We start from the raw sequence: 27897 nt of genomic DNA, 5'->3' as shown, positions 1-27897 counted from the left end.
CAGATCTGAGGATCTACATGCAGGCAGGCTAGCACCCTCTTTAACTGCTATGCTACACTGCCCATAAGTACCTTATGACCACGAAAAAAATCATTATTTGCCCAACATGCATCATGCATTTCGACTTCAACATCTTAGCACCTGCAAATGGAATATTATTTCTTCTCTTCTCCACTGGTCCACAGATGTCTATACTTCAAAACTCAGGACAGGGAAAAAGAAAACTAACTAGGCTATGGTTATCTCCACCAAGGAAGAGGCCTGAATATTATTCTGGATGTGTTCTCTTCCCTTCCTTCTGCATGTAATCTGTCAGTCCTTTCCCTCCCCTCCCATCTCTAGAGCCACTGCCTTAATTCAGCCCTCACCTGCCTTCTGGACTATTAACCCTTATTTTCTAGTTAGTCTTGTTTCCTTCACAATCTTCTCCACATTCTAAAATAGTTTTTTTTTTTAAATTAATCTCGTCATAAACTCCTTTTGCTTATGTTTCTTCAATGGTAACCTCACATCCCAGAGCCAGGGGTTTCCCTTGGGCATAGATTAAAAATTCAGATTCCCAGAACTTCCCAAGGAGACCCTGATTCTGCATGTCAGTGGTCTGCCTCAGACTCTGCATGTACAAGCCCCTTAGGAGCTACTTATCTCCAGGAAAGTTTGGTAAACAGTGCTCTACAGGATTAGGTATAAGCTTCTTAGCGTGGTAAACAAGGATCGTCATGCAAGGCCCCTACTTGCTTCTCCAGCCACTCTTGTCACCCTGCACCCTCTCTCCCAAATACCACTATTAGTCAGGTTGTTGCACTGAACATACCATGTTACTTCACATATCCAGGCCTCTACACTGGCTTTTCCATCTGCTCCCCATACACTCCCTACCTTGCTGATTTGTGAACACCTTCTGAAGGCCATCAAAATCTTTTAACAACTTCCCAATCTGGGGGGAGGCTTCCACAGATATTTCAGAGAGAATTAATCACTCCTCCTTCTGAAATACCTTCCCACTCATATGTTAGATGCAATATTAGAGGCATGTGCATTTCTCTGTTTACATTTCTGCGTTACGTATTAAAGAATATAAAGAGGGGAGATACCATATCTTAGGAGTGTTGTATCTCTAGCATCTAGGGTAAAGCTTCCCACCAATGACATAGGCCATAAACGTCAAATGAAGGGAATATCCGGGGGGGGGGGGGGTGTTTCTACATTAGTTACCAAGCTTGACTTTTTTAAAAACCAATGTTTATTTAGGAGTTCCCTGGTGTCGCATCAAGGTTAAGGATCTGGCATTGTCACCTCAGCAGCTCTGGTTGCTGTTGTGACACAGGTTCCATCCCTGGCCTGGGAACTTCCACATGCCTTGGGTGTGGCCAAAAAGGAAAAAAAAAAAAAAGTTTATTTAATCCTAGCAGTTACCCTCTGAGATAGCTATTATTCCCATTTTACAAGTGAAGAAACTAATATTCCAAAAGATTGTTGCTTAGAAGCAGCAGGGCAAGGGGGAGTGTTTAAAGCTTCTGCTTCCAAAGCTCCATCCTCAGTTATCCCCCCACTTGCTCTGTGACATCAAGCCTTCTTTGACCCTTGCCTTGAATTGAGTATCTGCCTTACAAGAGTTCCCTGCATGCTTGCCAAGGTCCCCCCCACCTCACAAGAGATAAATTACTGAAGGGAGGGACCCTTCTAATTTTTGCATTTTTATTCCCAGAGTGCCTTGTTCAATGAGTATCTTTGCGTATTGAATTTAAGCAACACACACTTGGAAAGCATCTTGAGAGACTGAGAACTTCCTGCCTCCAGACAGGTGTGGGTACCTACACATCAGCCCTGGTGTGTGACAATGTGTCATAAAAGGACACCCACAAGGTAGGTTCCACAGGCATCCAAAAATTCATGATTTATCAACTTTTCTTCATCATTCACATTTAGTATATAGAAATTGTAGAGCTTTTATTTTGGTAGATGGCATTTGTTATAAATGTTAGTTGGAAGAAGAAATATGAAATTTTACACTCCTAGTCAACTTGTATAAATCTCCAAACTTTAAAAAAAAAAAAAAAAAGAATGCTTGGGTTTGAGGCCACAATAATGTCTTTAGCTGGCAGTGAGAGTTAAGGAAGTATTTGATTAAGCAAGTTTTCTATTGACTAAAGGGTAATAGCTACACTTTGTATGAATTATCAGTCTAAAAAAATTAGAACACAGTAAAATATGCTTAACTGTTTAATTCTCCTGAAAATTATTTACACTTTTGGAATTCATTTCAGGAGAAGTTAGGGTCTCAGCTTCTGTAATCATTATCCTTTATTATTTATTTGTGATGTACAGAAATTTCAACATAGATTCTAATTGATTATATAATGGATAATGGAGAGGGTGCTCTGTGTTTACAAAATATACCTCACACTTAGCTGACTGAACAGTCTTCTGATATTAATGCACCATCTTCAATGTCCTACACCTGAATTGTGACATTCTACCACCCTCAGAAAATACACTCCCAGGCCTGATTATTTATTCTCCTGCCAAACCAGGGAGAAGAAAGTCTCTCCTCCTCATAAACAAAAGCAAGAAGCACAAACATTATCTCACTACATATTATAACTAGTCTGTAAAATCGAGAAGTAAAAAATACTTATCTTTGTTACACCCCCAATTTAAAACAACAAAACAAAAACCAAAAAACTTGTAGCCTGTCTCTATGTTAAAAGATAAAATACACTAATAAAAAAATTAGACCCACGAATATAAACATTAGATTCCTGAAGTTAGAATGTAAAAGATCATCTAATTCAGTCCTTTTTTTTTTTTTTTTCAGCTGTACCAGTAGCATGTGGAAATTTAGGGATCAAATCTGAGCCACAGCAATGACAATGCCAGATCCTTAACTTGCTAAGCTACCAGGGATCTCCCAGTCCTATTTTTATTTTTTTATTTTTTACTTTCTTTATTTTCAGGGCCTGCAGCATATGGAAGTTTTTCCAGGCTAGGGGTCAAACTGGAGCTGCAGCTGCCAGCCTACACCATAGCCACAGCAACATGGGATCCAAGCCTCATCTGAGACCTAAGCTACAGCTTGTGACAAAACCAGATCCTTAACATACTGTGTGAGGCCAGGGATCAAATTCACATCCTTGTGGATACTAGTGGGGTTCTTAACCTGCTGAGCCACCAGGGAATTCCCAGTCCTATTTTATAGATGAGGAAAAGTCTGAAGAGATTAAGGAACTCATCCAAGGCCAGAGAGCTAATTAGAGCCAGCAGAGGACAGGGGGACAGGGAAATAAAGGAACTAACAGTTACTGGATCCAGGCACTGTTATGTGTTTAACACATGGGATCTCACATAATATAATCTCCAGGACAACCCTGAGGGCAAGTGGTTTTCCCCCACTTTGTAGAAGGAGCAACTGAGCCTAGCAGATGTTGAGTCAAACCGGGATTTGAACCCACATCTCTGTATCTCCTAGGTCCATGCCCTTTTCAGGGTGACCTAGACCCGAGAGCCTAGACCTCCTGACTCACAGCCCAAGACTCTAGACAGAAACTCAAGCAGACAAAAAAGGGCTCAAGGTAAGGTTCTTCTTACATCCCGCAAAGTAAATTATACCTGCTCAAAAGCAAACTATGAAAAAACTGGAGGGCATATGTAGGAAATCAACAAAAGCATGTACAGCCTAAAAATTCAAGAATTACTTCCAGACCCTTTACCTGTGTGTGAAGACCTATAGCTTCCCCCAAGGTCAATGTCATCCTAAACAAGCAGTATAAGCAAAGCAGACCCTGAGTTCATCATGGGAAACTATTTGCCACATTAGGCAGTTTCCCTTAGTACATTAGATCGGAAGACTTATGTCCATGCATTTACTTTTGTATAGATAACATAATGAAAAGAAATCCCATGTCCAAATTCTGACCATATGTATATAATTTAAGACCACATTAAAGAACAAATAAGGCAAATGCCATTGTAAGTAGTATCTTAAAATACTACTAAAATGAGAACCTAAAATGTAAGACTATACCCACAACCAAAATAATTCTAAGTTAGAGCTGGTAGTCCACTGACTTCTTTAAGGCAATGTTACATACAACAAAATTTTAGCAAAAGAAAATACTTTTTATTATCTCTGAAGGATGTAACAGGATTTTATCAAATGCATGGATAAGTTAAAAAAAATAGTTCATTTATTTTTAGGCACAGATCACCATGGAGCCAATAAGCACAAAATTTTCATCAATTTGTCTACCTTAAAAGAAATGAAATCTGTGGATTTTGTTTACTGATTCAGAAGTGGACCTAATATTCCTAAATAGCTGAATAAGTGATAGTCTTTGCCTTGGAAAGGCAGGGAGAAAGATCAGGAGCCAAGTAATTATAACACAGAATGTGAAAGATGCTATAATAAAGATAGAAGGTGCTCCTGGGGTGCAGAGAAGAGAATACTGACCTATGGCTTATCCCTGGGCAAATCAGGAAGGCTTCCTGGAGGAGGTAACGGCAGAATTAGATTTTCCTCAGTAAGAATTCCTTCGGCAGAAGAGGGCAAGGACACACTTCCTTTATTCCTCCCTCTATTATTTCCCTTTTCAAAACCTGGCTTTCCAGCAAGATGAGGGACCTTATTATTGAGGAGAAGGGATATCAAAGTGGTTTACTTTCATTTTAATCAGGCGTTCTATTTTAGTGAAATCCCATAGTTGTTTTCCACCTGGTCATTAGAAAGAAAATGAATAGCCCAAGACTATGGAGGGATAAATTTGCTAGATACAAATGGTTATATTATTGTTTCCTGTGACATCAAAATATTTCTAAAGGCTAGATTAAAAACAAATGTCAACACAGAAAGATGAATAAAAAGTTATTCTCCCATGACTCCACCCACCTCCCCCCAAAATAAGAATTTCAAGGAAATTTCTAAGGTAGAAATAAGAAAGAGAAAGAGGAGGAAAATAACATGGCATAATTATAGACTATTCTTCCCAAGGAAAGATAAGACAATGAAGGGAAAAAATAGAACACGTGTATTACAACGTACAGCACCATAAGGCTGTGTTTGATGCTCTGGAGGGCTTCAACAAGTACTGTTCAGCCAAAAATCAATTGAAAAATCAGCATGATAACAGAGTATGAGTTGCCCTATAATAGCCTTAAGACCCCCAAGGCTATGTAAGTCCCTTTCATCTGCCACACTGCACTGACTCAAGGGGTCCCTCACTTCCCTCCCTGAGTGCTGTGCCCAGCTGTATTTCTAACCTACTGCTTTACCCTCCCTTAGAAAGGGGAGCTGACAGGACTGATGATGTTTTAAAGTGGCTCTAAAGAATTTTTTTCTTTCTGCCTTCATCTTTTTCTGGACATCTGCACTCAGATTCATCCTATAACATCTACTATTTCCACAGTCTTAAATGGTCAGGCATAATCTCGGAATAACCTAATTACAGCCTCATGTTTTGAATGCCTTAACTAACATACATGACACTGCCCCTTAATAAAATCAGGGTTCAGGCTTATGCAAATGTGACATGTAAGCAATTCACAGCATTGTTATAAATATACATATAGAGTTCATTCCAAGATTTCATCTCAATATTTCTTCAATCACTTCCTCACAATGTCTGGTTTGTTCAATTTATATTTCTACTTGGCATTTGGTGCAAACCCCCAAAGATAAGATACATCTGTCCCTTAGTCACAAATCTTGGCATTTTTACCTTAACTCAATCATGAAATGATTGGTTGAAAATTACCTTGCTTATTAGCAGGATTTCCTCATAATAAAACATTTTATTTCCAAACTTTTGAATGTGACAGGAGACGTACCAACTCAGCAGTGACATATTAAAGCTTAAGGAGGACATATAAACACCCTGATCCGTGTGAGGGAAGGAAAAGCTAATTGGAAGTCAGCTTCTCTGTGATTATCAGCTTGTTTATGGGGAGGGAGGTCTTCTCCGAACGGCACTGTAAATTCATCCCTGATTATGGCGTTAAAACCAGACCTCATTTCCACAAGCTCCCCGAAAGCCCCCACCCCATCCATTTTGTTTAGTTACAAAGGGTTGTGCACTGTTTTCAGAGAATGACAGTTTTTCAGGCTTTTCCTCCAGTTTTAAGAAAAATTAATCAGTTACACAAGCCAGTTGTCAGATTTCACTTCCCTCATGGCAGAAAGCACACATATTCATTGTCTGCTATAAGAATAAATTTTAGTAATTTTTTTTCCCCATGTCAATATGAATATTAGACTGACCCAATTAATATGAAATGCTTCTATGCTGCTGGAACAGACAGTGCTACAGAAAGAGCCATTTGCACAACCTGTTCATGATTATGGGCCATAAGGACACAAAGATGGCACACACATTTGTGGACCATCTGAATTCTTATACGGGAAGGGGAGGGGGGTGGGGGAGCGGCATGACGTGAGCTCGACTGTCGTGGGTCATGTTTTTTAATCCAGAGTATTGGACATGTAACACAGCAACAAGAGCTGATCATTTTGTTTAATCACCTTTTGGATCTTTGCCAGATGGTCTCTATTGAGAGCGCTGCAAACAGAGAGAGATGAACTGCATCTAACACGCCACTAGAGCTTTCCCGTAAATGTCTGAGAACTGATTCCAACAAGAATTTAGTCTCAGCGCAGAAAGGGATACATTTAAAAACTATGTGCATTAACTATACTTTTCCCCATAGAATCCTCACTTGGCATGAATAATTTACCCACTCTTATGCTAATGGGATCATGAAAGTATCCCTCTGTCTTTAGTGCAGCTATTCTCAGCTTTCAGTAATTACCCCACCCAGTGAAAATAACATGGCTTCTGCATTGAACGGCCGACTAGTACCTGACAATTAGAAAGATCATGGCTGACAGTGGACTGGGCCAGAACCGGACGAAGAAGCCCTGGGAGCCCAAGGAAGAGTGTAGACTTCAAGTAAGGCGTAGGGGGTGGAAAGTGGAGGAAAAGGGGTAAGAGGAAAATCTTCCATTGTCAAGCTTTCCTTTCTCTGACTTACCATCCAGATTCTACTTCAGCAGAAATATGTTTCTTTTTACATTATTAAGTGTCAAAGACATTCACGACAAGATGTGTCTTGAAGAAAAAAGACAACATCTAAGGGAAAGAACTAGAGTTATCTTTAAAGCACAACTGCATGAAGTATTTACTTGATCGGAATTTTTAAAAATCTAAAGAGTGGAAAATCCTCTGCATTTGTATTTTTGGAGGGGGAAAAAAGATGGCCAAACTAAAAGAAAAAGAAAAAAGAAAAAAGACAAGAAAAACAAAAAAGAAAACTCTTTCTCGACCTCTGTCCACAAAACTCCATGTTAGGTAGTTCACTGTGTAAAAATTATCAGGCTAAAACATCTGGGAAAGAAAGCTATGAAACAGCAGGGAACGTGGCTGGTTTATTGTTTATCTTTTGTTTATGAGGCAGTATTCAAGTTTAATTACTACTCTAAATTAAACTCTAACTGGCATCAGGAGACATCCCCTTACATGACTAAGTTAAAAAAAAAATCTAGAAATCCCAACTCTGAGTTTTTCAAGTAAGTTGATACATATAGGAAGAAATTACTCAAAATTAACAGCAATTATAGAAAAGCTTTTAAGCATTTATGGGCACCATTACATGCTCCTAGAGCATTTATTTATTAGAAGAGTTTCATTTTATTTCTAACAGTTGCTGTTCTAAAAAGTCCTACGAAAATCAACAGAAATTATTTGAATGTTTGCTGACGGTTAAAAGATAGTATTTTTGTTGCCTTTTGCGGAGAGCAAGAACAGAATGAAAATGCAGCATAAATATTCTATATACAACGGCCTCTTCTGTGGCGATGTTCAATTCTCAATTACATTCTCAGTGAATTTTTTGATACAATTAGGAAGACAGGAAGGAAAAGAAATGTCACTGTATTTATCATAACAGTAAGTGACCAGTTTTGGATGAACTTAGCTCTAGGAAAAATAAAAGTTAAAAGCAACTAGCAAAAGATTATGCCAGATGGCATCTGTCATATTGTATTTAGGGTTATTTTAAAGAGATTGCCGCCACTATGAAAACATTCCATTGACAGAGTTTTCCTAGACTGAATAAGAAATCCCAGTAGAACATATTCAGGACCCATCATAAGTGGGTTTGAGGGTTTCCCCCCACCTCCCTGAAATATATAACTGGAATATTTGGGTGGGAAAGAATACTATTACCTGCATTATATGCCTCAAAAGTATAATCCTCTGTTAGATTCCTGCTTACCTATAATCGCTTACATTAAATATACAGTGGGTATTTTTAGATTTTGACACCATGATTGCTAAAGAACTGTGTAATAAATAAATACATATCTAGCTATGGAATTCTAGACACACTGCCTGGATGATCAGTAGAGACATCAATGGAGGGGTTTGGTAGGTGGCAGAGTTGAGGGGAGCTATGCGGCTTGTACAGCCCTGTGTCCCACACGATGAGAGAGAGAGAGAGAGATGCTCGAATGCTAATGTATTTAGGTTAAACTGGGTCTGGCAACAGTATGGTTAACGTGCGTGTGGTGTGCAGTGTGAGCTCAGCAGTTACTGGGCCAACTGTCTCGGTATTTCTGGGAATCCTGCCTATTCACAGTGCAGGGATTGTTCAATTGCTGCAAAATGTACAAAATGAATTTTACAAAAATGAATTGTAAGGAGGGCCCCATTACAACGATTTTACAGCAAAGATGTCAACATCAATTTTTCTTTCATGCCTAGCTAATGATTAAAACAGCATATTCCATTTGCCTAAGACAATTTATTTCATATTGGCACATCAAAATATTGAAATACAAAGTTATCTCTACTCTCCCCTTTTTATTCATTGCTGCTGAACCCATACCATTGTTCAAACCAGGAAAAATAAAACAAACTTGGCACGGAATACTTAAAACAAAGGCTCATCAATATTCTCCAATTTGTCAACATCTCAATTACAGCACTGGAAAAAATGTAAATTTCATGTGCTCTAAACACTGAGGGGTCTATTCTCTTGCCAATTCACATGCGTAACTCCCATCAGCATTAATGGGAGTTACACAAACCCATCAATAATAATAATACTTTGTACGTATATTGTGCCTTTCATCTAAGGCTCTGAAAGTGCTCTGTGAACAAGGGGGCTGCTTCCTAGTCCTTACTCTGGCAAAAAACAAACAAACAAACAAACCACAATGAAATACAAAGCAGCTTTTGACTCAGCAGGTACAGAATTAGGGACCCCCACGCCTTATTATCAAGCCCCCTTTTACTGATGGGAAGCCAGACACAAAGAGAGCCAGTTACTTCCTCAGAGTACCAGTCTGCACCCTAATTCTATCCCTGAAAAACCAGATTTTCTTCCTCTGTCCTAATGTAACTAACAAGATAAACTCCCTCCCTTTGGCTGCTTTGAGCAAAGAAATCAGAGTGAATGAAAGTCTGGTTTATATTTATGTAGTTTACTGCTAGGCATGTGCTGTGTGAAAGATACACTAAAGTCAGGTTTCACGTTTTATCAAGTTTGTTTCTTACAGTATTTTAAGAATTTGATTTTTCCCCTCCTTTTAGCTTGTTGCACAAACACTAAGGAGGAAAAGATGACCTTTCACCTGTGTAACTGCAGCTCTTTCCCTATGAAGTCATAAAATAATGAGATATTTTTCAGGTTCCAAAGTAAAGATTTGTATGAATCCTTTTAGTAAAAATGTTCACAAAATTATAAAGCAACATAAATGCATGTATTGTTTTATAGCATATGGCTATTAAAGTTTAATTTAAAATGTGTATGAAAACATTGTATTTAGTACAATTCATCCCTATTTTTTCTGTTTATCATAATTTGTTTTGAAACTGAATCATTTTACAGTTTTCCATATGCCTGTTGTGCTAATAAATTCTGAATAAGCAAGAAAACTCTTTTCTAAACTAAAAACTTGGTTTCCAATGAAACATTTAAATAGATTTAATACTAAGAACGTACATTCCCTTCCCAGGTTTTCCATGATACGTCAACCCTGAGATTTAACCTGGGATAAGCATATGTGATTTCAGTCAATATCTCTGTTGACTTTGCCCTGAAGCAGATAATTAATCTTTCCTACAGAAAGCTACTGTGAGCAATTCGGTGGGACAAAATACCTTGGAAACATATTTAAAAGACGAATACGGGCATGAGAATGACAAAATACCTGCAAATGCGGCCGTCAGAATTTATAGAGTCTTTTAAAAACAAAACAAAACAGAAAACCCTTAAATTTGAGTTCTGGAGCCACCTATATGATAACAAGCCAGGTAGAAAATTCTCCATGCCAAGAGGGTCTCTATTTTCTAGGAATCATAACTTTTTTTTGTCCCTCATACTTTAACATGGTAAAATGACTGACTTCCGAGAACTCAAACACATAAGCTACCATGTCCATTCTTTAATCCCGCAGAGATATGATTAAAGGAACAAAATCCTACAGGGATCAAATCCTTCAACATGGCATAAGTGGGTGCGGCTACCCACAACATAGACTTTTGTGCATATGGTTTTTACCCTGTGCATGGGTCTCTGAGCTTTTCTCATTCCTGATTGTAAACAAAAGCAAATACAACAAGCAGAGGAAACTAACCAAAATGATACAACTCTACACTCTGTCCGCTGCTGCAAACGTTCTGTGCTCCAAACCTCAGGGTCATCTCTCTCTGCCTCCCCTTTCCCGGGTCCTCTCCTGCTCTCTCCCCAGCCATAACTCAGCCAACCCAACAGAACCAGTCAGTTTTAAATTTCAGTTGGGACCTTGGTGACCTGTTAATGAATCTACAGAGAGGAGAAAAACTCACAGTGTTGAGTTATGCCTGGTGTGGCTAGCTGACTTGGAGTCAGAAATGCTTGAAGCGTTAACGTAATTGCAAGAATGTGAAAAATGAAGCGCTGGGCTCCTGAGCAAAGTGAAAGGTCAAAGCGAGCCTCACACACAACAAGTCTTTGGGAGATAGGCTCATTAGACCATTAAGTCTGCTTCTCCTTTCCCCCTCTTTTGGACCTTGTGTAGCATGTTTGGTTTTTATTAATAGATACATTTCCCCCTTTGTGGCACAGTAATTTGGGGTGGTAGGGAGGTGGCATCATAGAAAGCCTTTCAGATTTAACCACACTGGCAAGTCCTTCTCTAAGACACAGAAACACAGTTAAGCCACTGTGTCACAGATCCACTGAATTCATATACTTGTCATCTTTAAAATGCCTTACAGTTTAGTTTTCTTCTATACACTCTAATTGGTTGAATAAAAACAGTATAGAAAACCTGAATAGATACAGTTTACTTTGAGTCCTTCTGAGAGTTACCATCTGATGGCATTCATTTCTGGGTAGTTGCAACTTGCTTAGACCTAGACTGTAAGTTGGACCCATTCACAACCTAATGGCATCCTAGAAGGGAGGGTTTTCTAGACTCTTCTAGAATGCCAGGAATCCAAAATCCATGGCCAGAAACTTGGAGGAGTAAAGCCATTCACCCTACATCAACCATCCTCTTTTAAATGGCATATATGCTACAGCTCAGGCTGTTAAACTGTCCTCCACTTGGAAGACTATATAATGCTTAAATATTGTGGCCATAAACATAGTCATAATAGAGATGAAATAGACCTAGGAGATCAGACACCATCTAATGTAAAATATTAAAAAGCAACATCTATACACTTTCCTGGCCCACATTCAACAATGCATCTTCTTTTAAATTATCATTTTAGCTATAGAAGAGTCATCTCTACCAATATATAACTGCTTTCTGTGCAACAGGTGACTTTTAAATGGTAAAAATTTATTCTATATTACTCTAGGCTTCCTTGTCATCTGATGTTGATGCCCCCCTTGCCTTCTGATTATTCTAATTTTTAGGATTTGGGACAAAAGTCACCCTGTCAGCTGAATGGAAATGGGGACAAATGATCTAAGAATTTCAAAATTCATCTTTCCAAGGTACAATTCCATATAAAATTCCTGCACACATCAGAGCTAATGAGAACAAATTTTTGGAATGTGTGTGCCTTAGCGGCATCATTGCTTGATTAATTATAGAAAACCCTTAAAATATCCTATTTATAGTATCATTCAAACTACTACCTCATAGTGGCAAAGTAGATCTGTCATTCTATTTACTTACACGCAGAAGTAAAGTGTAGATAACCAAATTTGTAAAGGAATTGGCAGAACTAATCAATTGTTATTGTAAGGCCCGCTTAAAGATTAGACATCTCACTTTGGCTGTTTTTTTTTTGTTGTTGTTGTTAAGTAATGTAAATTAGGGAAAGGAAATACAGTCTCCTTAAACATCAGCTGATTATACCCCTAACCTGCCACTTTCCTGTTTACAGGGAGGCATATGTACTAATATCAGAAAATGCTGAAGCTACTTTCGTCACGCCCCCTTTGCACAAGGAAAATGCTCGACCTTGTACCTTGCTCACTGCTGTTGTCTCCACTCTGGGATGCATGACCCCCACTGGAGGGCCCCGGGGTGCCTGCTGAGTGGGTGGAAGTTGCATCATCGTGGTCTCGCCAAGATGCAGGATTCTGATGTCAGGAGGCCGAGGAATTTTTCCACAGTTACCATTTCAGCCATAAATGAGGAAACAAGAGGAAAGGTGCAGAGAGAGAGAAAAAAAAAGTGTACATATTAGTATTTGTGGAACGGGCTGTACATAGATGTCACATTATAGTATGTTATCTTTTCAGCAATAGGTCCCCCAAAGAAGAAAAGATGCTCTAGAATCTTGATGAAGTGGTGGTTATATTGGTATATACATCTGTTAAAACCAATTGAAATAGACACTTTAAATGGATGCATTTTACTATATACAAATTCTACCTCAATAAAGTTGATTTTTAAAGTTAGAAAAAAAGTCTCTTTAAACATCTAAAAGTCTATTATCTGAATTAAGGCACATTCTTCCAAGAAATAGGTCTCAATGCTCTTGGATACCAAATACTTCAGAACATTCACATCTACAAAACTCAAAAACTTCTGTAAAAAGTCAGACTGCACAGTGCATGAGACAGCCCTTCACAGCAAATGCATTGCCCTAAAACAGCCTGAAAAACTCAAAATTATTGTCCACTGATTATGCAACCATCAGAGACAATTAACATTAATCACTGCGTCGATACCTTCTTCTTTAATCTGCACAAACCACAATCCAAAAAGTGAAACAACTATGACCTGTTATGGATCTAATAAACCGAAGAGGACTTCCATTTCAGCTGCATGGAAGGTTTAGTCACAGAGCAGTGTTTTTTTCTTGGAAGAACTGTTCATTTTAAAGGACACAGAAGATAAGCCAAGAGTTATAGCTCCTGATAGTTTGCTGAGTGTATTCTTGTGTTCCTCCTCCCCTTTCCTGATCATTCCCAATACCCTGCTGTTGCTTAAAGGAAAACAGGAATTCTAATGTACAGGAAGGAGTTTATCAGCACCACATGAAGGCAGGCAAGAGATGGAATTTCCTCTGACAGAAACAGAGAGTATGAACAGCACATGAAACAGACCAGCCTTAAGGTCAGAGCTATACCCTTGTCACCTGTATGTGATGACTTCAACTAAGTCCACAGATCTACTGGTAAGTTAATTCATGGAGGCAGGGGGTGGCAGGAATATTTTCGGGAAAAATAATTTTAAAATTCAGCAATCTCTCAAAGTACACTATTTCTTCTTACAAGAATTGGTAAATAAGGATTTAGTTTGACCTGCCTATAGGCAACGGGCTGAAATCTTGACCATCTGAAAAATAGTCTTGCTGTGTTGTCATTATATAAAGTTTACCCAGGAAAAAAATCAGTCTCTCATTTTTCTCTGCTTCAACTCTACAATGTACAAACAGAAATAAAACTTGACCAAGATAAAAATCAAGAAACCAAGGTGAGACAACATAGGGAACAAATCTCATTTGGAACAACAACAAGACATTTGTTTTCCTCTAGAGATCTGCTGTAAACTACTGGAAATTAATATTTAGCATTTTTGATAGATGGTGAAATGACCCAAAACTCTAGGGATTAATAACATCTATATCAAATCATGCTGCTGGCATTGCTATCAGGCAAGCAACTGATTCAAACGGAAAACCCAAAGCTGAAATTTTGTGACTATAAACACAGCACAGGTATAGCTCTATAAAGGTACGCTTTCGAAAGTAGATCAGTGACTGAAGTTGAGCAGAATAAAATGAAACCCAAGGTTCTCTGCTGCCTGTATTAAGACAAAGTCGTGCCTGTGATGTCTCTTTTTATCTAAGTTAGAAACCACTCCAATAGTTTCAAGCTAAAAGCAAACAGAACACAGGGGTTCTTCAAGCTTTGCAGCCTATTCGTGTCAGCTGTTTGCCGGATGGTAACCAGATAAAGAGCTGGAAGAATTACATGGAAAAAAAAAAAAAAGAGAGAGAGAGAGAAAGAAAGAAAGAAACAATAGCATGGTGTGAGTTTAGTCCTGCCACAATACCAGCTAGAGTCTTCTTTTAGAAAATGCAATTACTGCAACACAGTCACCTAAGCTAAACTTTTCAAGATACACAGCAAGTGATGTGAATTTTATGCACTGCATTTTCTTTTTTTATTAAACTGGCTGCTATAACAGCTCCTTGCCTCTCATGAAAATTGCAATAATTAACCACTAACACCTCACCTATGTTTTAAGGCACATTTCATCCAAATTGTTCAAATGAAGCTTGAGCAAGCTTTCCGTTTGGGCACTATCGTGATTTGAAGGGATCACTCAGAAGGACTTTCTCCAACTGAAACCACTGGTTTGCCCCTATCAGTCAAACTTGTACTGAGTTTTAAAGTCGGGGCTCACTAATTTGATTTCCTTCCATGGTTTTCTAGAGTAGGTGGTCTCTAAACTAAAGGGGAGAAAAATAATAAGACCCGTAAGCAAATATTACTTTAAGAGCAGCTGGTTCCTCCAAATGAGTTGGGTCTTGGATTTTCAGTCTAGCCCTGAAGTTGGCTCAAGTTTACTAGCTAACCTATCATGCCCCTGTCTCTCCCCTCTTATCTCTCTCACATCCTCAAAAATGCCATCCCCAAAAAATGTCACAAGATGTTTATTTCCAGGGTGTCTCAAGCATTAGGCTCTAGTCTGAGAGACTGATACAGGCTAGTGCCAGAATATTCATCTAACTTGAAACTAGGAAAAACAGATGAATCCCTCTGGGGTTTCCAGGCTGAGGAGTTACCCCAACGTTGTCTGTATTCAGTTCCACTATGGTGATTTGATCACACACAAAGATAAATATTGATGATCTGGTCAATAAAAAATTGCTACCTCCCTGGTCATAAAACACTGGAAGTGACATGGATAGATTAAAATATAGTCCTTTACCCATAACACTGGTCTGTTCTTAGACGGAAATATTTGTTTGTATCGCAACTCCTTTCTTCTTCTTCTCTTCTCTCCCTAGATAGTTTCCAAGTTTACATCCTTCAAGAATAATTGCCTGGCTTTCTGCCAAATTATATGCAGAAGTTTAGTGAATCTTGGAACCAAAGTGGCATATGAAAGCATGTAAAACACATGACGTACGTTGAAAACTAGAGAGACGTGCTCTCTGCATGCATGCGTGTGGGTGGGTCATCAGGTACATGCATTCCACAATATATATCCTGTTCTTAAGTCAAAAGTATCATGAAGACACCCGAGGGCGAGCAGGAAACATGTTTCTATTCCCAGTAGCTTTAATAACTGGGAGTCCAATATGGTACTCTTCTTGCTCTTACGTAATTGTGTTAAAGAGCAGTGTTAGCAGGAGAAAAGCAGTGAACACTGAGTGGGGCACAATAGAAGGAGATGGAAAATAGATACAAGAATCTAGGTCTCCAGGGGCAGTATTTTCTATTTGCTGGGCTGCAGACTCACAGCTGATAATGCAAGTTGTAATTAATATAAAAGCAGGCGACAAGATGGGGAGGCCTTGTAGAAGGGGGGCCACAAGAGATCACTCTGCTGCTCTCCTCCGTTTCTCATTTACACACAGCTTCCCCTAGAAAACAAAATTCTTCCAGTGTTTTCTCCCTTGAAAGTTAAAAAAAAAATTGATTTAGCATCATCATTGAATTTTGCTAAATCTAGGAAAGAGCACAGGACAGGCGTCTCCAGGCAGAGAAAGCAAATCCTCCACGCGCCTCTTTTGCTGAGATTGAAGATATGGTGGAAATTGTAGCATTTTACACCATTACGGCATTTCTGTGGGGGACCTGCCTATAGGATAATACTTAATAAGTAAGTCCCCATGAGTTGGTGGCATTTCCCTGTTGAAATGAGTCCACACAGCTCGTGGTTTTGAATAGATACTGGAGTGAAATGTATAAGCACTTCCAAATACATACACAGCTGAATGGGGAAGTAAAATGTATTAGGCTTCAAATAGGAAGAAAAAAAGAAGAAGCCATAGTACATACAAGTTCTACCTAAAATAATCTGAAACTTATTTTAGATCCCAAAATAAAAGGTGATTCAATGGATGCGGTGTAAGAGAAAGAGCCTTAGATTGGAACTGACTCGAGGGTGCCACCTCCAATTGTCATGTGACCTTAAGCAAGTGATGAACTCATTTTCCTGGGACTTGTTTCCCTTCTCCCTTTAAAACTGGGAAGTCAGACAAAATAATCCATAAAGTCACTTCCACTTCTTCTATTATTAAAAAGCACTTTAAAATAAGCATTTGATTCTCTAGACCTGACACAACTAATACACGCTAAAAAACACCAAGCCAAAAATACTATATAAACTTGGAAAATACAGGAAAGTAATTCAGAATAGGTGCTTATGGGTAGAAAGTAATCATCAACATATACAGATATTTCAATGAGCAAACGGAGCAGGCAAAACTAATTTGACCTGAGATGTTCAAACAACAAAGGCAAGGTATGCTTGATTCAGAACACATAACTAACACAACTTACACGCTTCCTATGACTTTAAGGTGTTTTAACTCCTAATTAATATTATGCACAAACTATTTTTAAAAATAAGATGAAGACTTATTCAAGCCCGCAAAAGTTAAAAATGTTAATTGCATTGTTTGGAAAAAAATGTTGGAATTTCAATTTCGTTATTCAAAAGTTGACACAAGAACTCAGGAGAACTGTGTGTGCTTTCAGAACACGTACTCACTCTTTAAAAATGTAAATAGAGCCAGGGTCTCTCTCTCTCATTTCCCTGCTTCCCCTCTCTATTAAGTTCTGGGGCTTAATATGTGAGCATCTCTCACAGAGTGGCAAGTACTCTTTGCAAATGATTCCTCCTCTGTCTAATGGAGTAACTTTTAGAGAAGATAGAAATGTCTTCTATTGTTGGTGCACTATCATGTTATACAATGTTTCCTCTAATTCTGAATTGTGTGAGGATATTCCATAAAAGGGTCAGCCTGAAAAAAAATGGGAAATGAATTTCTGAAATATCAAAACGTTAATCCCATAGTGAATGCCCATGATTGTCAAGTGCACCTTGGTTTGATTCCATCTTGTCACAGTTACACTGAAAGCATTCTCCAACTGCACAACCTAAATGATTTCACTAACATAATGATTCTTGATGGGAAGTTGACAGAAAAGTCATCAACCACCAGAAACTACATGACGGCAACAACAGAAACCCATGCCCCCTAGCAACATCTCCTTGAGTTAGTGGACAGCTCAGAGGTAGAACTTTCTAAAACAGATACCCAGAGCCCTTGGATGACATATCATGAGGTCTCATCTTACACTAGAACATAAGAAACTCTCTGATAAAATAACTCAATCATATTATTAATATTATTTTCAAGTCTCTTTTTCGCTCTTGATAGTCTATAGGCCAATCAATCAAACTTCCCTTTCTCCTTGCTGCCCACTCTCAGCTGATTTTTTAAGACACTTGCCTGTATTCTGTCCAGAACAAGGTTCTGGGGGTTCTCCCCTCTGACTTAATCCATTTTTAAAAAACTGCCTAGACATAAATACATTTGACATACTCAGAAATACAAAAGAATACAATAGTATATCTTCACTTAAATTACGGCTTTCATAGAAATGAAAATAATTTTTCTTTTGTTAGTCAGATTATCAGAGCCAGTCAATTTTAAGGCACCTCCCATTCACTGTTAGTAGATATAATTCTATTTTCTTCTCTATACTTAATACGTCCAAAAAAAAATGTGTAGTTCCTTATGAACATTAATTGGGAATAACAACATAACTGTACGCACTTCAGGTGAATGGAGCTTAGGTGAGAGAATAAATTTCAAATATATTTCGCTTATCTAAACTTGATCTAAAGATAGGTAATCTTCACATACAAATATACATATTTCATCTGTCTGCTCTAGATCTAAAGATGATCTAAAATTTGGTAAAGTAAAAAATATAGATAACACCTACTATTCAGAAATACTACAGACTAGAAAAAACATGGTTATTCTACAACAGTTTTCAAGTTGAAACTTTAAAAAAAAAAGAATTGGTTTCTTGACATGTTTATTTTAAACATAATAAATTTGAAAGTCTGGGAAGCTTAATATGAACTGCAGCAGGAAAATAGTTCTATTTCTTTTCACCATCATATTTTTTTCTCCCCCAATATATTCCAAAGAATACTGCAATAGCTGTTTCTTACCCATAACAATTACTGTTATGTTATAATAAGAATAGAAGGGAAAATGCTTTATGTTAAAAATATTAGCAGGCATTCACTATGAATATACTAAACATGACAAAACAGTAGCCAATGTTGCAAATTTTATTTTCTATTTAATCCCAAACTTACGTTTATCACTATGCCCATCATGTAAGAGTCAATAAGAAATGAACAAATTCAGTATCTTTCCTGAATGTAATATATAGGAGGTAAGGCATTATGGCTGTCTTAATGCACCTATGTCACATCGGATTATTTACATAAAATTATGCAATGTGAAATCAGCATGATAGCCGGATTTACTAAGTAATAGTATATAAAACTCAGTATTAAAACTTTGCCAAAAATACTTGCTTTTCAGCTATTTCTATAAATTACTCTTATACATTTCTATTTTTTAATTTTTTAATAACAAAATTAAAAGCTATTTTGGTACCTAATTTCTGCTCCTGATGCTTCTCTCTCTGCTTTCCACTACACAGACTCACACACTTGTTCTTTCTTTTCTCTTTCATTCTCTCTCTCCCTGTCTGCTTCTTCCTTGAACACACACACACACACACACACACACACACTCATTCACTCACATACACATGCACACAAAGTAGCTTGATACCACTTAATAAGGATAGAGGTGTATGTGTTTTGGGGGTGTCAAACAGCTGTCACAAACTGTCACCTCCAGAAGAGAAACCTTGGCACACAACAAATTAAACTACACTTCTTTTTTAGCTGTCATTATTCATAGCCAATAAGTTGAAATGCTCTCAGCATTTCATGTGCAAATAAAACCACGAGGACGCCAGTAGATCAGAATAGTGGGCCAACAGATAAACCAGAGAAAACAACACGCTGTCTTGGTCCTTCTGAAGTGGCTCATCATAACCCCGGCACCAGTGTGCACCAAATGAGATCCAGCCTGGGGCAATGTATTAAATATGCATATCAAAGCAAATGAAAAAGTAAACCTGGAGATTCAAATTGGACACATTTACATGCTGAAAATGTCCCACTTGTACCACTTTTCAGGTAATGGGTCTGATGTATTTTTTCTTTTTTTGTGGCTGGGGTAGGGATGGAGGGAGGAGGGTAAGCTTGCACAAGACACTGAAGCATAAGAGGACTCATTTTGCTGGGGGAGGGGAGCAGGTGGCTGGAAATGAATGGATTCTATATACCTATGGTAGAGAAGTATCAAAAGTGGTAAGAAACTCTCCAAGGTTTTCTCTCACCTCCTGCATAAAATTCAAGTCTGGGGCAAACTTCACCATTTCCCACTCGGTTTGCTGGTGGAACAAATTATGGCTTCCTTTCAAAACAAATAGCAGGGGGCTAAAGTAAAAATGTTATAGTTCAGACTCTAGGAAATAAAAGGCTTTGAATTATGATGCCCACTGAGGTGGCAAGCCCTCATGGGTTCAAAATAAATCAGTTGTCATATTTACTTGATTGGGGGCCTAAAAGAAATGCCACAAATGTTACAGCTGACTCTTTTATCTGAAGATGATGATTGTTACATTGTTAAAGCACTATCTTCTTAGGTACAACTTCCTTCTTGAGTGTAATTTAATATTACAATACTTCCATAAGTTGGCATCATCTACCAGCCAATACTCTAAACAGCCTCGTTTATCTTATCTCTTCTATGTAAACATCAGCATGCTCTAGTTCCATACATCCACTTGAAAAGACAGTTGCCAAGAAACTGTTCTAGAAAACCAAGTAGTCAAGACCCCTTGGAACTGCCACAAGAAAAGCTTTTGGCTTCAGACAACTGTGAACTTCTCATTCTACAAACTGTATAACTAGATTCCTTCCCAGTCCCCCCCAGTAGTGCAAGATCAGGTGAATTTAGTAACAGGAAGCAATGAACATAAACAAATATATGATGACAACAACAACAACAAGAATACTTCTAAGATAGTGTCATGCCTCATGGACTACAATCATACATTGTATAGACACATATCAGCAAATAAACTTTCCATAGCTGCTTGTTGCACCCTTCTGATTTCAGTTAATACATTCAATATATGAAAGAGTTCCCCAAAGTTTCTCCCATCGTGATGAAAAACACCAGGAGTAAGGACAGGCACAGGAGCTTTCAACACTGTGGTATTTATTCTATCTCAGAACTGGACTTTGGGACTGAGGTTTTCTTTTCTTTCTTTTTTTTTTTTTTTCTTTTTTTGACTTTTGTTCTTAAGCTCTGTGTGTTCTTTCCACATAGCACACTGGCTAATAATAAAAATCTGTGACTGTATATTTTCAAAACTTTGGGGGGCAGGAGGAGGAGAAACTTATTCTCAAGGCATCTCATCTCATTCCTTTTAACACCCAAGGATGGGAGGTAAGGATAGTGGTACAAATGGCCTTCAAGTTCCGATGCTCATTTAACTCCACAGAATGTTAAATTAATATTTCAGCCACCAAGTTATTAGCCGATAGCCTATATCATTTAGGTTGTGAGTTTAATTGACTGTAATCTATAGACACCCTGTCCCCCACCCCCAGGCTTGAGTTCCTATAAATAAACTGCTGTTCACACCCACTCTTTAACCTCGCCACTCTTGCCTTGCCTACCAGCTGCAATCTTTCTTCTCTTTGCTTCTTTTTCAAATTTTCAATCTCACTACATATGCTTTTTTTTTTTTTTTTAAGCATCAGACTCACTAGATGGGTTCCAAAATAAGATTAAAAACAGAGAGAATAAAAGAAATCTCCCTTCCTGGCCTAACACACACAGTCCCTCCTTACTACACTCTCTGTCCTCATTCACCAACTGTTTCAGTGTTAAAATTCAACCACTAACCTATTATTACTCAATCACAACTCCCTTCAGCTTTCTCTAATACATTGTTAATGTTTGTTTCATCAAGGTTACTGTCTTTTATTATGAAGATACTTCGGGCCTTGGCAATAAGTCCATATACTGACAATAAGTTTCTATACAGCAAAAACTCTGAGAACTAAAATGTGTTCATTCCTTTTATTTCGAATGCAATGCAAGACTGCCAATAATTCTCAGAATTGTCATCTCTGTGAGAGACGAGGGTATCAGCCCTCCCTCCTCAATTCTCTTTTCCATCAGTCCTCTCTCCCCATCTTGTCCAGCTTAGATTTCCTGACTCTTTCCCTGCTGCACTGATTACAGAGTTGAGAAAGCAGAAAAGGCAGCAGCCACCATATCAAACAGACAATTTGCTAACACTCAAGTCACCAAATCCAGGAAACTTTACACATGAAGAGCACAAATCACTCTATCAACTCCTGTGCCCCCCCCCCAATGCCATTCTCCACATAAATAAGGATGGGGTCCAAGAAAGGGGAAACAGAGGTGAAAGGTATTGGCAGAAACAGTATGAAAGAGACCCCCAGAGAGACTAAATTATTTAAAAAGACAACTAAGTCATGGAGCTAGAGGTGACAACAAATTTTTTAAAAATTGCCTTGCCCAGTGGTCTTAAATGAATGCCAAAGGCTCACAGACTTACATGGTCAGCGAGGTTTGTGGAGGAGCCTGAAAGTTCTTCATGATCTGATTTGGAGCTGCCGTCTCTTTCATCAATGACAAGGTCTATAGGCATTTTCCCCTTCAAACAGCTAATGTACCGGTGGCAGAAGTTATCACACAGTTCATGGACCTAGGAGGGTAATGGTGGAGGGTTCAGCTCGAATTGTTGATGTTGTTGTTTTGTTTCATTTTTCAAGGGAAAAAAAATACCAGGTTGCAAGCTTACATTTGGAAAGAGCAACAGTGCCATGTCTTCCAAACTAATTCTAATTAATGGGTGTAATAGTTGAAGGCGAGGAAACAATAGAGCAATTGTTGTAGCAGATATTATTCTCCAGAGACTTCCCTGAGCAACAAGTTACAGTGAAGGGGGCAGAAGAAGGACTGGAAGCAACTGGGTTCAGACTTGGAGTCCAGGGAGGAAAATCCGATTTGATGATAACATCAAAATGTTAGAATACTGGAACAACATTAGCATTTGCCATTCAATAAGCTGGGAATTCTCTATGTTTCCAGGGGAAAGTGATTGAGCCATAGAGCAATGTAAAGACACCCTAGCGAGGATGATTCCCTCTGCTTGCACCTAACACCCGCTCTGGGCCTAATAGAGATGCAAGCAGGCTGGACGTCCAGTAACACAAATGGTTTGCTGCATTTCAAAATAATCCTGAATGCCTGGGGGGAAAGGGGGGGAGGAGTGGCTACTTGAAAAGGCAGGGCTGTCCTAATTCACTCATCCTCTGAGCCCCTGGATTGAGGAGCAATTTGAAGGAGGACTTGGTAACAAGTTCCTCAAAATCTCTCCAGGTGCTCAAACTCCTCAGACTGGAGGTTTGTTTAAAAACATCCCGACTCGACCAGGAGAAGGAAGTGACTAAATCAAAGCGGGGAGTGTCGTTTCCTTCTTACCTTTTCTAACTCCAAAAGATGAAACCTTAGTACTTGTATTGCTTGTATCATCTGAAAGAAAAGTTCAGAGTGAGGAGTTAAGGCTCGGTGACCCCCGTGAGGTTTATAATGGGGGATGGTCAGGGAACTGGACTGGGGAGAAGACGCAGGCAACTGGCCTGGCAAAAACCCACACATTAAGAAATCGTCAGAAAAACCAAGTGATTACGGATCATCTCTGGCTCATTGGCTACGGAGTAGGACTCCGACTCAACCTGAGCCGAAGCATTTGATGTCTTTGCACCTCATGTTAACGGAGCTATTTGTAAGGGCTGCTTTCCTAGGGACAGGCCTTCTTTCCCCGCCTGAGTCCTCTTTCACCGTCTCCTTCCTCGACCTCAGGCCAAATTTTAAAAAAGAAAAAAAAAAAAAGAAAGAAAGAAAGAAAAGAAAAAAAAGGGAGAAAGAAAGAAAAAAAAAGTCGCTTCTCAGGGGAGAGAGAAAGCTTTTTAGAACCGCACACCCTGCGAAATCCGTCCTTACTAAAGAAGGAAATACTCAAGATGAATGGTGAGGCAGGGCCTTTGAAAGCGGATTTAACTACTTTTAATATTGAAATCGCGCAAATTAGCAAAAGAATCGCACCTAAAAGTGGCCTGCGCCGGCCTGCCCCCCACCCCACCTCACCCCACCCCACCCCCCACCCCACTCCCCACCTCCCCGGCCCGCCCTCCGTCGCGCCAGTGGTTACTTCCTTCGGGTCAGCTGCCCCGGGCCCGACCGCCTGCCCCAGCAAACAGAGGAAACAACTCCCTCCTCGCCGCCTCACTCCCGGGGCCGAGACCTGGGGCGCATCCCCTGCCGGCGCTCCCGGCGTCGCGTCCCCGCAAGCTGCCGCCCTGGGCTCTGCTCCTCCCGACGTCCAACCCGCCCTTATTCCCCGCTCCCTGGCGGGGGCTGCCAGCTCCTGTCTTCCTCCCCGGCGCTTTGGTAACTTCCAGAGGGCTCGGCCCGAACCCCCTGGAGCTCTGGGGCTGGACGGGTGCTTCTGGTCAAGGGAGGGGGCCCAGGCTGGGGAAAGGCAAGCGACGGTGAACCTTACCAAATTGTCCAGCTCTGGATTTGAGGAAAAGAGTGGCTTTTCGGCGCGAACCTATAGGAAGCAGGGAAAGGCAGCATGAATTACCGCTCCTTGTAAAAGAAAAACCCTGTCAACCGCCTAAACTGTAGTGTGTGCGCGGGGATGGTGAAAGGGCAGTGGCGAAGAGGCGAGGGGCTTTGGTAAAATACCTGAAACAAACTAGTGCCTTAAAAGAGTGGAGGCCTGGAAAAGAATCAGGGCCTTCAGGTCCTGGCCCCATGAAGGGGAACCGGGAACCGCTAAGCTGTAGCCGAGGACTCCGGGCCGTTCTGTGGGCCGGGGTACCTCCTTCCTGCCGTCCACGCGGCTGGGCTTCGAAGCCTCCTTCACCTCCGCGCCGGCGCCTATCGCCCCGAGAGGCGCCCAGCTTCCTTCCCTCCTGGGCGCTCTTGGGGCCCTCGAACCCCTATCCCCAATTCTGGCTCAAGTAGCTGCAGGCGGGGGAAAAGGCCAAGCCCCAGATTAGGAGCAGGTCAACTTTAATTCGAGGGTCGAGCCCCTGTATTCCTGGCTGGGGGGAAAAACAAACACCCATATTTATCTCCTCTTCCAATTCGCCTCCAGGCTCAAGGATGGGGAGGAGGCTTAGAGCGCGGACTGGGCCGGAGAAACAGATCGGGTGTCCCTGCCTCTTCCTCCTCTTTCAAGTAAAGCTCGGAGGGGAGGGGAGGGGGAGTGGGAGGCTGCAGGAGGGGGAGTGGGTCAAGAAGGTTGGACCTGCTTGGCGAAGACCGCGATGTCCTCGTTGAAGGAGTCGGAGGAGCAGACGTCTCCGCCGGCCACTCCGGGTTCTCGGGGAGTGCAGGTCGCCAGCTCGCACTTCTCAAAGACCAGAGCTAACAGAGGAAACAACGGGTGCCTAACGGGCAGCGCCACGCAGAGACACACACACGGAGACGGGGTGCAGAGGGGAAGGAGCAAGAACTGTAATCAACAAGTTTGGAGGGTTCGGATTCCTTCTTTAATACAACAGGCACGCACCACACTTTACAACCCTTCCTCAGCCAGCGGAGTCTGGGCCAGAAACAGAAAGGGGGTGGGGGGGAACGACCGGGCCCTTTCCTTCGGCTCAGGACTCCCTCAGATCTGGTCTGAGAAGCCTCTAGCCACTTTAGCCCGCCAAGGAAATAGAGCCTCGGTTGGAACGTAATGAAAGATCCAAAGAGCTCAGGCAGTCTGGAGCCCGGAGTTGATCCAGACCCACTCCCCACACTACAGAGGCCGCTCCACCAACCGCTGAGACCCTGCCCTGACCTCCCAAGAGAGGAACACTCTGTGAAATCCAGCATTGCTTTAACTCTGCGTCTTAATGGGCATTTCAGAGGATGCCCACGGTTCATCTACACACACACCCTGAGTGATATTTTCTCCATCTAAATCGAAGAGAGTGCTCGTCTAACCTCTCCACCCTCTTCGATATATAAACTTGTTTGCTCCCCTCCTAATAAAGCCCTGCGTGTGGGGGCCAAAATAATAGGAGTGGTACACGCTGAAGAGCTTCCTTCCAGAGACCACATTTCTTTAGCAGTCAAAAATAAATAAATCGAGTGTTAAAACTTGGAAGTGTGCGTGCGCGTCTGCCCTTTGTGTTCCTCCGGGCGGTTTAGCTACACTTGGGATGCTTGCGGCCTCTGGCTTCAGGCACAGTTGCTGTCGTCCCCTCCCCTCTGGCATCCCGCAGCCTTCCCCACCTACCCTCAGCTGGCAGAGCTGGAGTGGGATATGTTTCGCCCATGCACCCCCATCCCTCCCCGAGTTCTCTTAGCATTTAAAATAATTCCCAGCCGTCTCCCCAACTTCCCTAAGAGCGGCTCTCTGCAAGCAGCAGTCCCTTCCACCCCGCTGCACTTCAAGGTCTGCCCCCTTTATTTACAGAGAATTAAGAAGAGAGTGATTAGGACTTCCTGGCCGACAGAAGCAGCCCTGATCCTAGCTCAAGCAGCATTTAGTGATTCCCAGGCTCTCGGTAGGAAACAGAAAAGAGAAAAAAGTTGCTCCTCAGCAGCAAGAAACTTTCTCCTTCGTCAAGGCCTCTGTTATGGAGCCTGAAAGGACCAGCTCTGCGTCCTTTGGCCAGGAATCCCGTCCTTCGGGAGAAGGCCCTGGCAAGATTCTGAGGACTCAGTCACTCCCCGCTGTAGGGTCCGGAGTGACGGGGCCGTGGGGTTGAAAGAAGCCCACTCGCCCCCGGACTTACATTAAAGAGGTAGAAAAGCAGGCCCCCTTCGCTGTCCTTTCTTCAGGCAAGCGGTTCCGCCCCCCTACCCTAAGGAGAAACAACTCCCCACTTGGTCGTCCACCCTTCTCATCCCCCACAGAGACAAACACGTACTCGCACACACCCTCACACACGGTATGCTGGGCCAGGAGGGGTGGGGGTTAGTTTACCCATAGATCGCGTCCTTGTCCCGCTTCAAGGCATCGTTGACAGCGGATCCCATGCTGGCCGGCATGACATTGGGGTGCGGGGCGTGCGCGCCGTAGTGCTGCGTGGCGTGGAGCGGCGGTCCGTGGTTCAAGTGGTGAACCGGCGGGATCGGCCGCGGAGCGTGCGGGTCTCCGTACATGGAAGCAGGCACCCCTACTCCGTCCATCCCGCCGTAGTGGGGCAGCTCATCGTACTGGCAGAACCCGGCAAAGGGGCGGGGGGCGCAGGAGGTGATCGAGAACCAGGAGAGCGAGGGGAGACAGGAAAAGAAGTAGGGAGAAGAGAGCGAGGAGAGAAGTGAGGAAGGAATAGAATGAGAGACGGGGAGAAAGGGAAGGAAAGAAGGGAGGAGGAGGAGGCGGGGGGAGGGGACGGGAGAGGAAGAGAGAGGAGAATAAAAATAAAAACAAAGTCAGAAAGGAGAAGAGTACCGAGCACAAGTTGAACATACAAGAAACCAAACCAGCCGAAACAACGGAGTTGAAAGTTGGGGATGGGGGGGTGTTCTTAAATTTTTTTTAAAAAAAATGAAAAATTATGAACCGAGAGCAGCGTTTAGAGCCGGGAGAGGGGGCGGTGAGGCCGGGGGCTGAGCCGGCGCCGGGAGGTCCCGCTCCGGCCAGAGGCAGCAGAACCGTAGCGAGCCAACCGAGGGAGAAGTGGAGTTAGTGTGAGGAGGAAGCCCCGGATCCCACCCCTAACCCCCCTTCGCCTCCTCCAGAGGATCCAATAAATCAAAAGGCGAAATGAAACAAAATAAAGAGAAGAAAAACGCTAATAATCAGGAAGAGAACGCCGAGGACGAGGGAAGACTGGGGCCAGTGCCTCCCCGGGGGCAGGGAGCGGAGGGTGGGGGGGGGTGGGAGGGGAATAACGTGAAAGTTACCAGAAACATTATTTAGCAGCGGATTCCCTGCGTCCTTGTCAATTTCAGAGACAAAACAAGCAGCCCAGGCTAGTCTAGGCGGCCGCGCAGCGGCTGCGGCAGCGCGGCCCCAGCGGCGGCCCTGGCGGCGGCTTCTACGCAGCCGGTGCCCGCCCGGAGCCGCGGGAGCAGCGGCGGCAGCGGCGCAGCAGCGGCAGCGGCGGCAGCAGGAGAACCGGGGGAATCGCGCTGCTGGGGTAAAAGCTGGAGCGAGGCGAAAGCGTGTAACAATTGCACTCGCACACACACACACACACACACCACTCACACGCACTCGCCGCCCGCCCGCTCGCACAGCGCTGAAACACGCGCGCCCAGACACGCACAC

The 27897-nt window shown here is 41.7% G+C and overlaps 1 protein-coding gene across 9 annotated transcripts in view; it reads right to left on the bottom strand.

Annotated features, from left to right (window-relative positions):
• Nucleotides 1-27897, bottom strand: part of MEIS2 (Meis homeobox 2) — a 208985-nt gene that overhangs the window by 179896 nt on the left and 1192 nt on the right. For 4 of the 9 annotated variants that reach the window (XM_047766763.1, XM_047766766.1, XM_047766767.1 and 1 more), the window contains exons 2-7: nt 26605-26837; nt 24934-25075; nt 24178-24228; nt 23097-23147; nt 22168-22317; nt 12462-12576 (exon numbers count right to left, since the gene is read on the bottom strand). In XM_047766763.1, the coding sequence (XP_047622719.1) occupies nt 12462-12576; nt 22168-22317; nt 23097-23147; nt 24178-24228; nt 24934-25075; nt 26605-26837 (742 nt within the window). Of the gene's footprint in view, nt 1-12461; nt 12577-22167; nt 22318-23096; nt 23148-24177; nt 24229-24933; nt 25076-26413; nt 26580-26604; nt 26838-27530; nt 27628-27897 lie in introns of those variants that run through there. The other 5 variants (XM_047766765.1, XM_047766768.1, XM_047766770.1 and 2 more) reach the window with 5 other exon arrangements.

The sequence above is a fragment of the Phacochoerus africanus genome, chromosome 2 (assembly GCF_016906955.1).
Source record: "Phacochoerus africanus isolate WHEZ1 chromosome 2, ROS_Pafr_v1, whole genome shotgun sequence".
Classification (NCBI taxonomy): domain Eukaryota; kingdom Metazoa; phylum Chordata; class Mammalia; order Artiodactyla; family Suidae; genus Phacochoerus; species Phacochoerus africanus.
The sequence above is the reverse complement of the archived record's forward strand: the minus strand, read 5'-3'. Positions and strand labels throughout refer to the sequence as shown.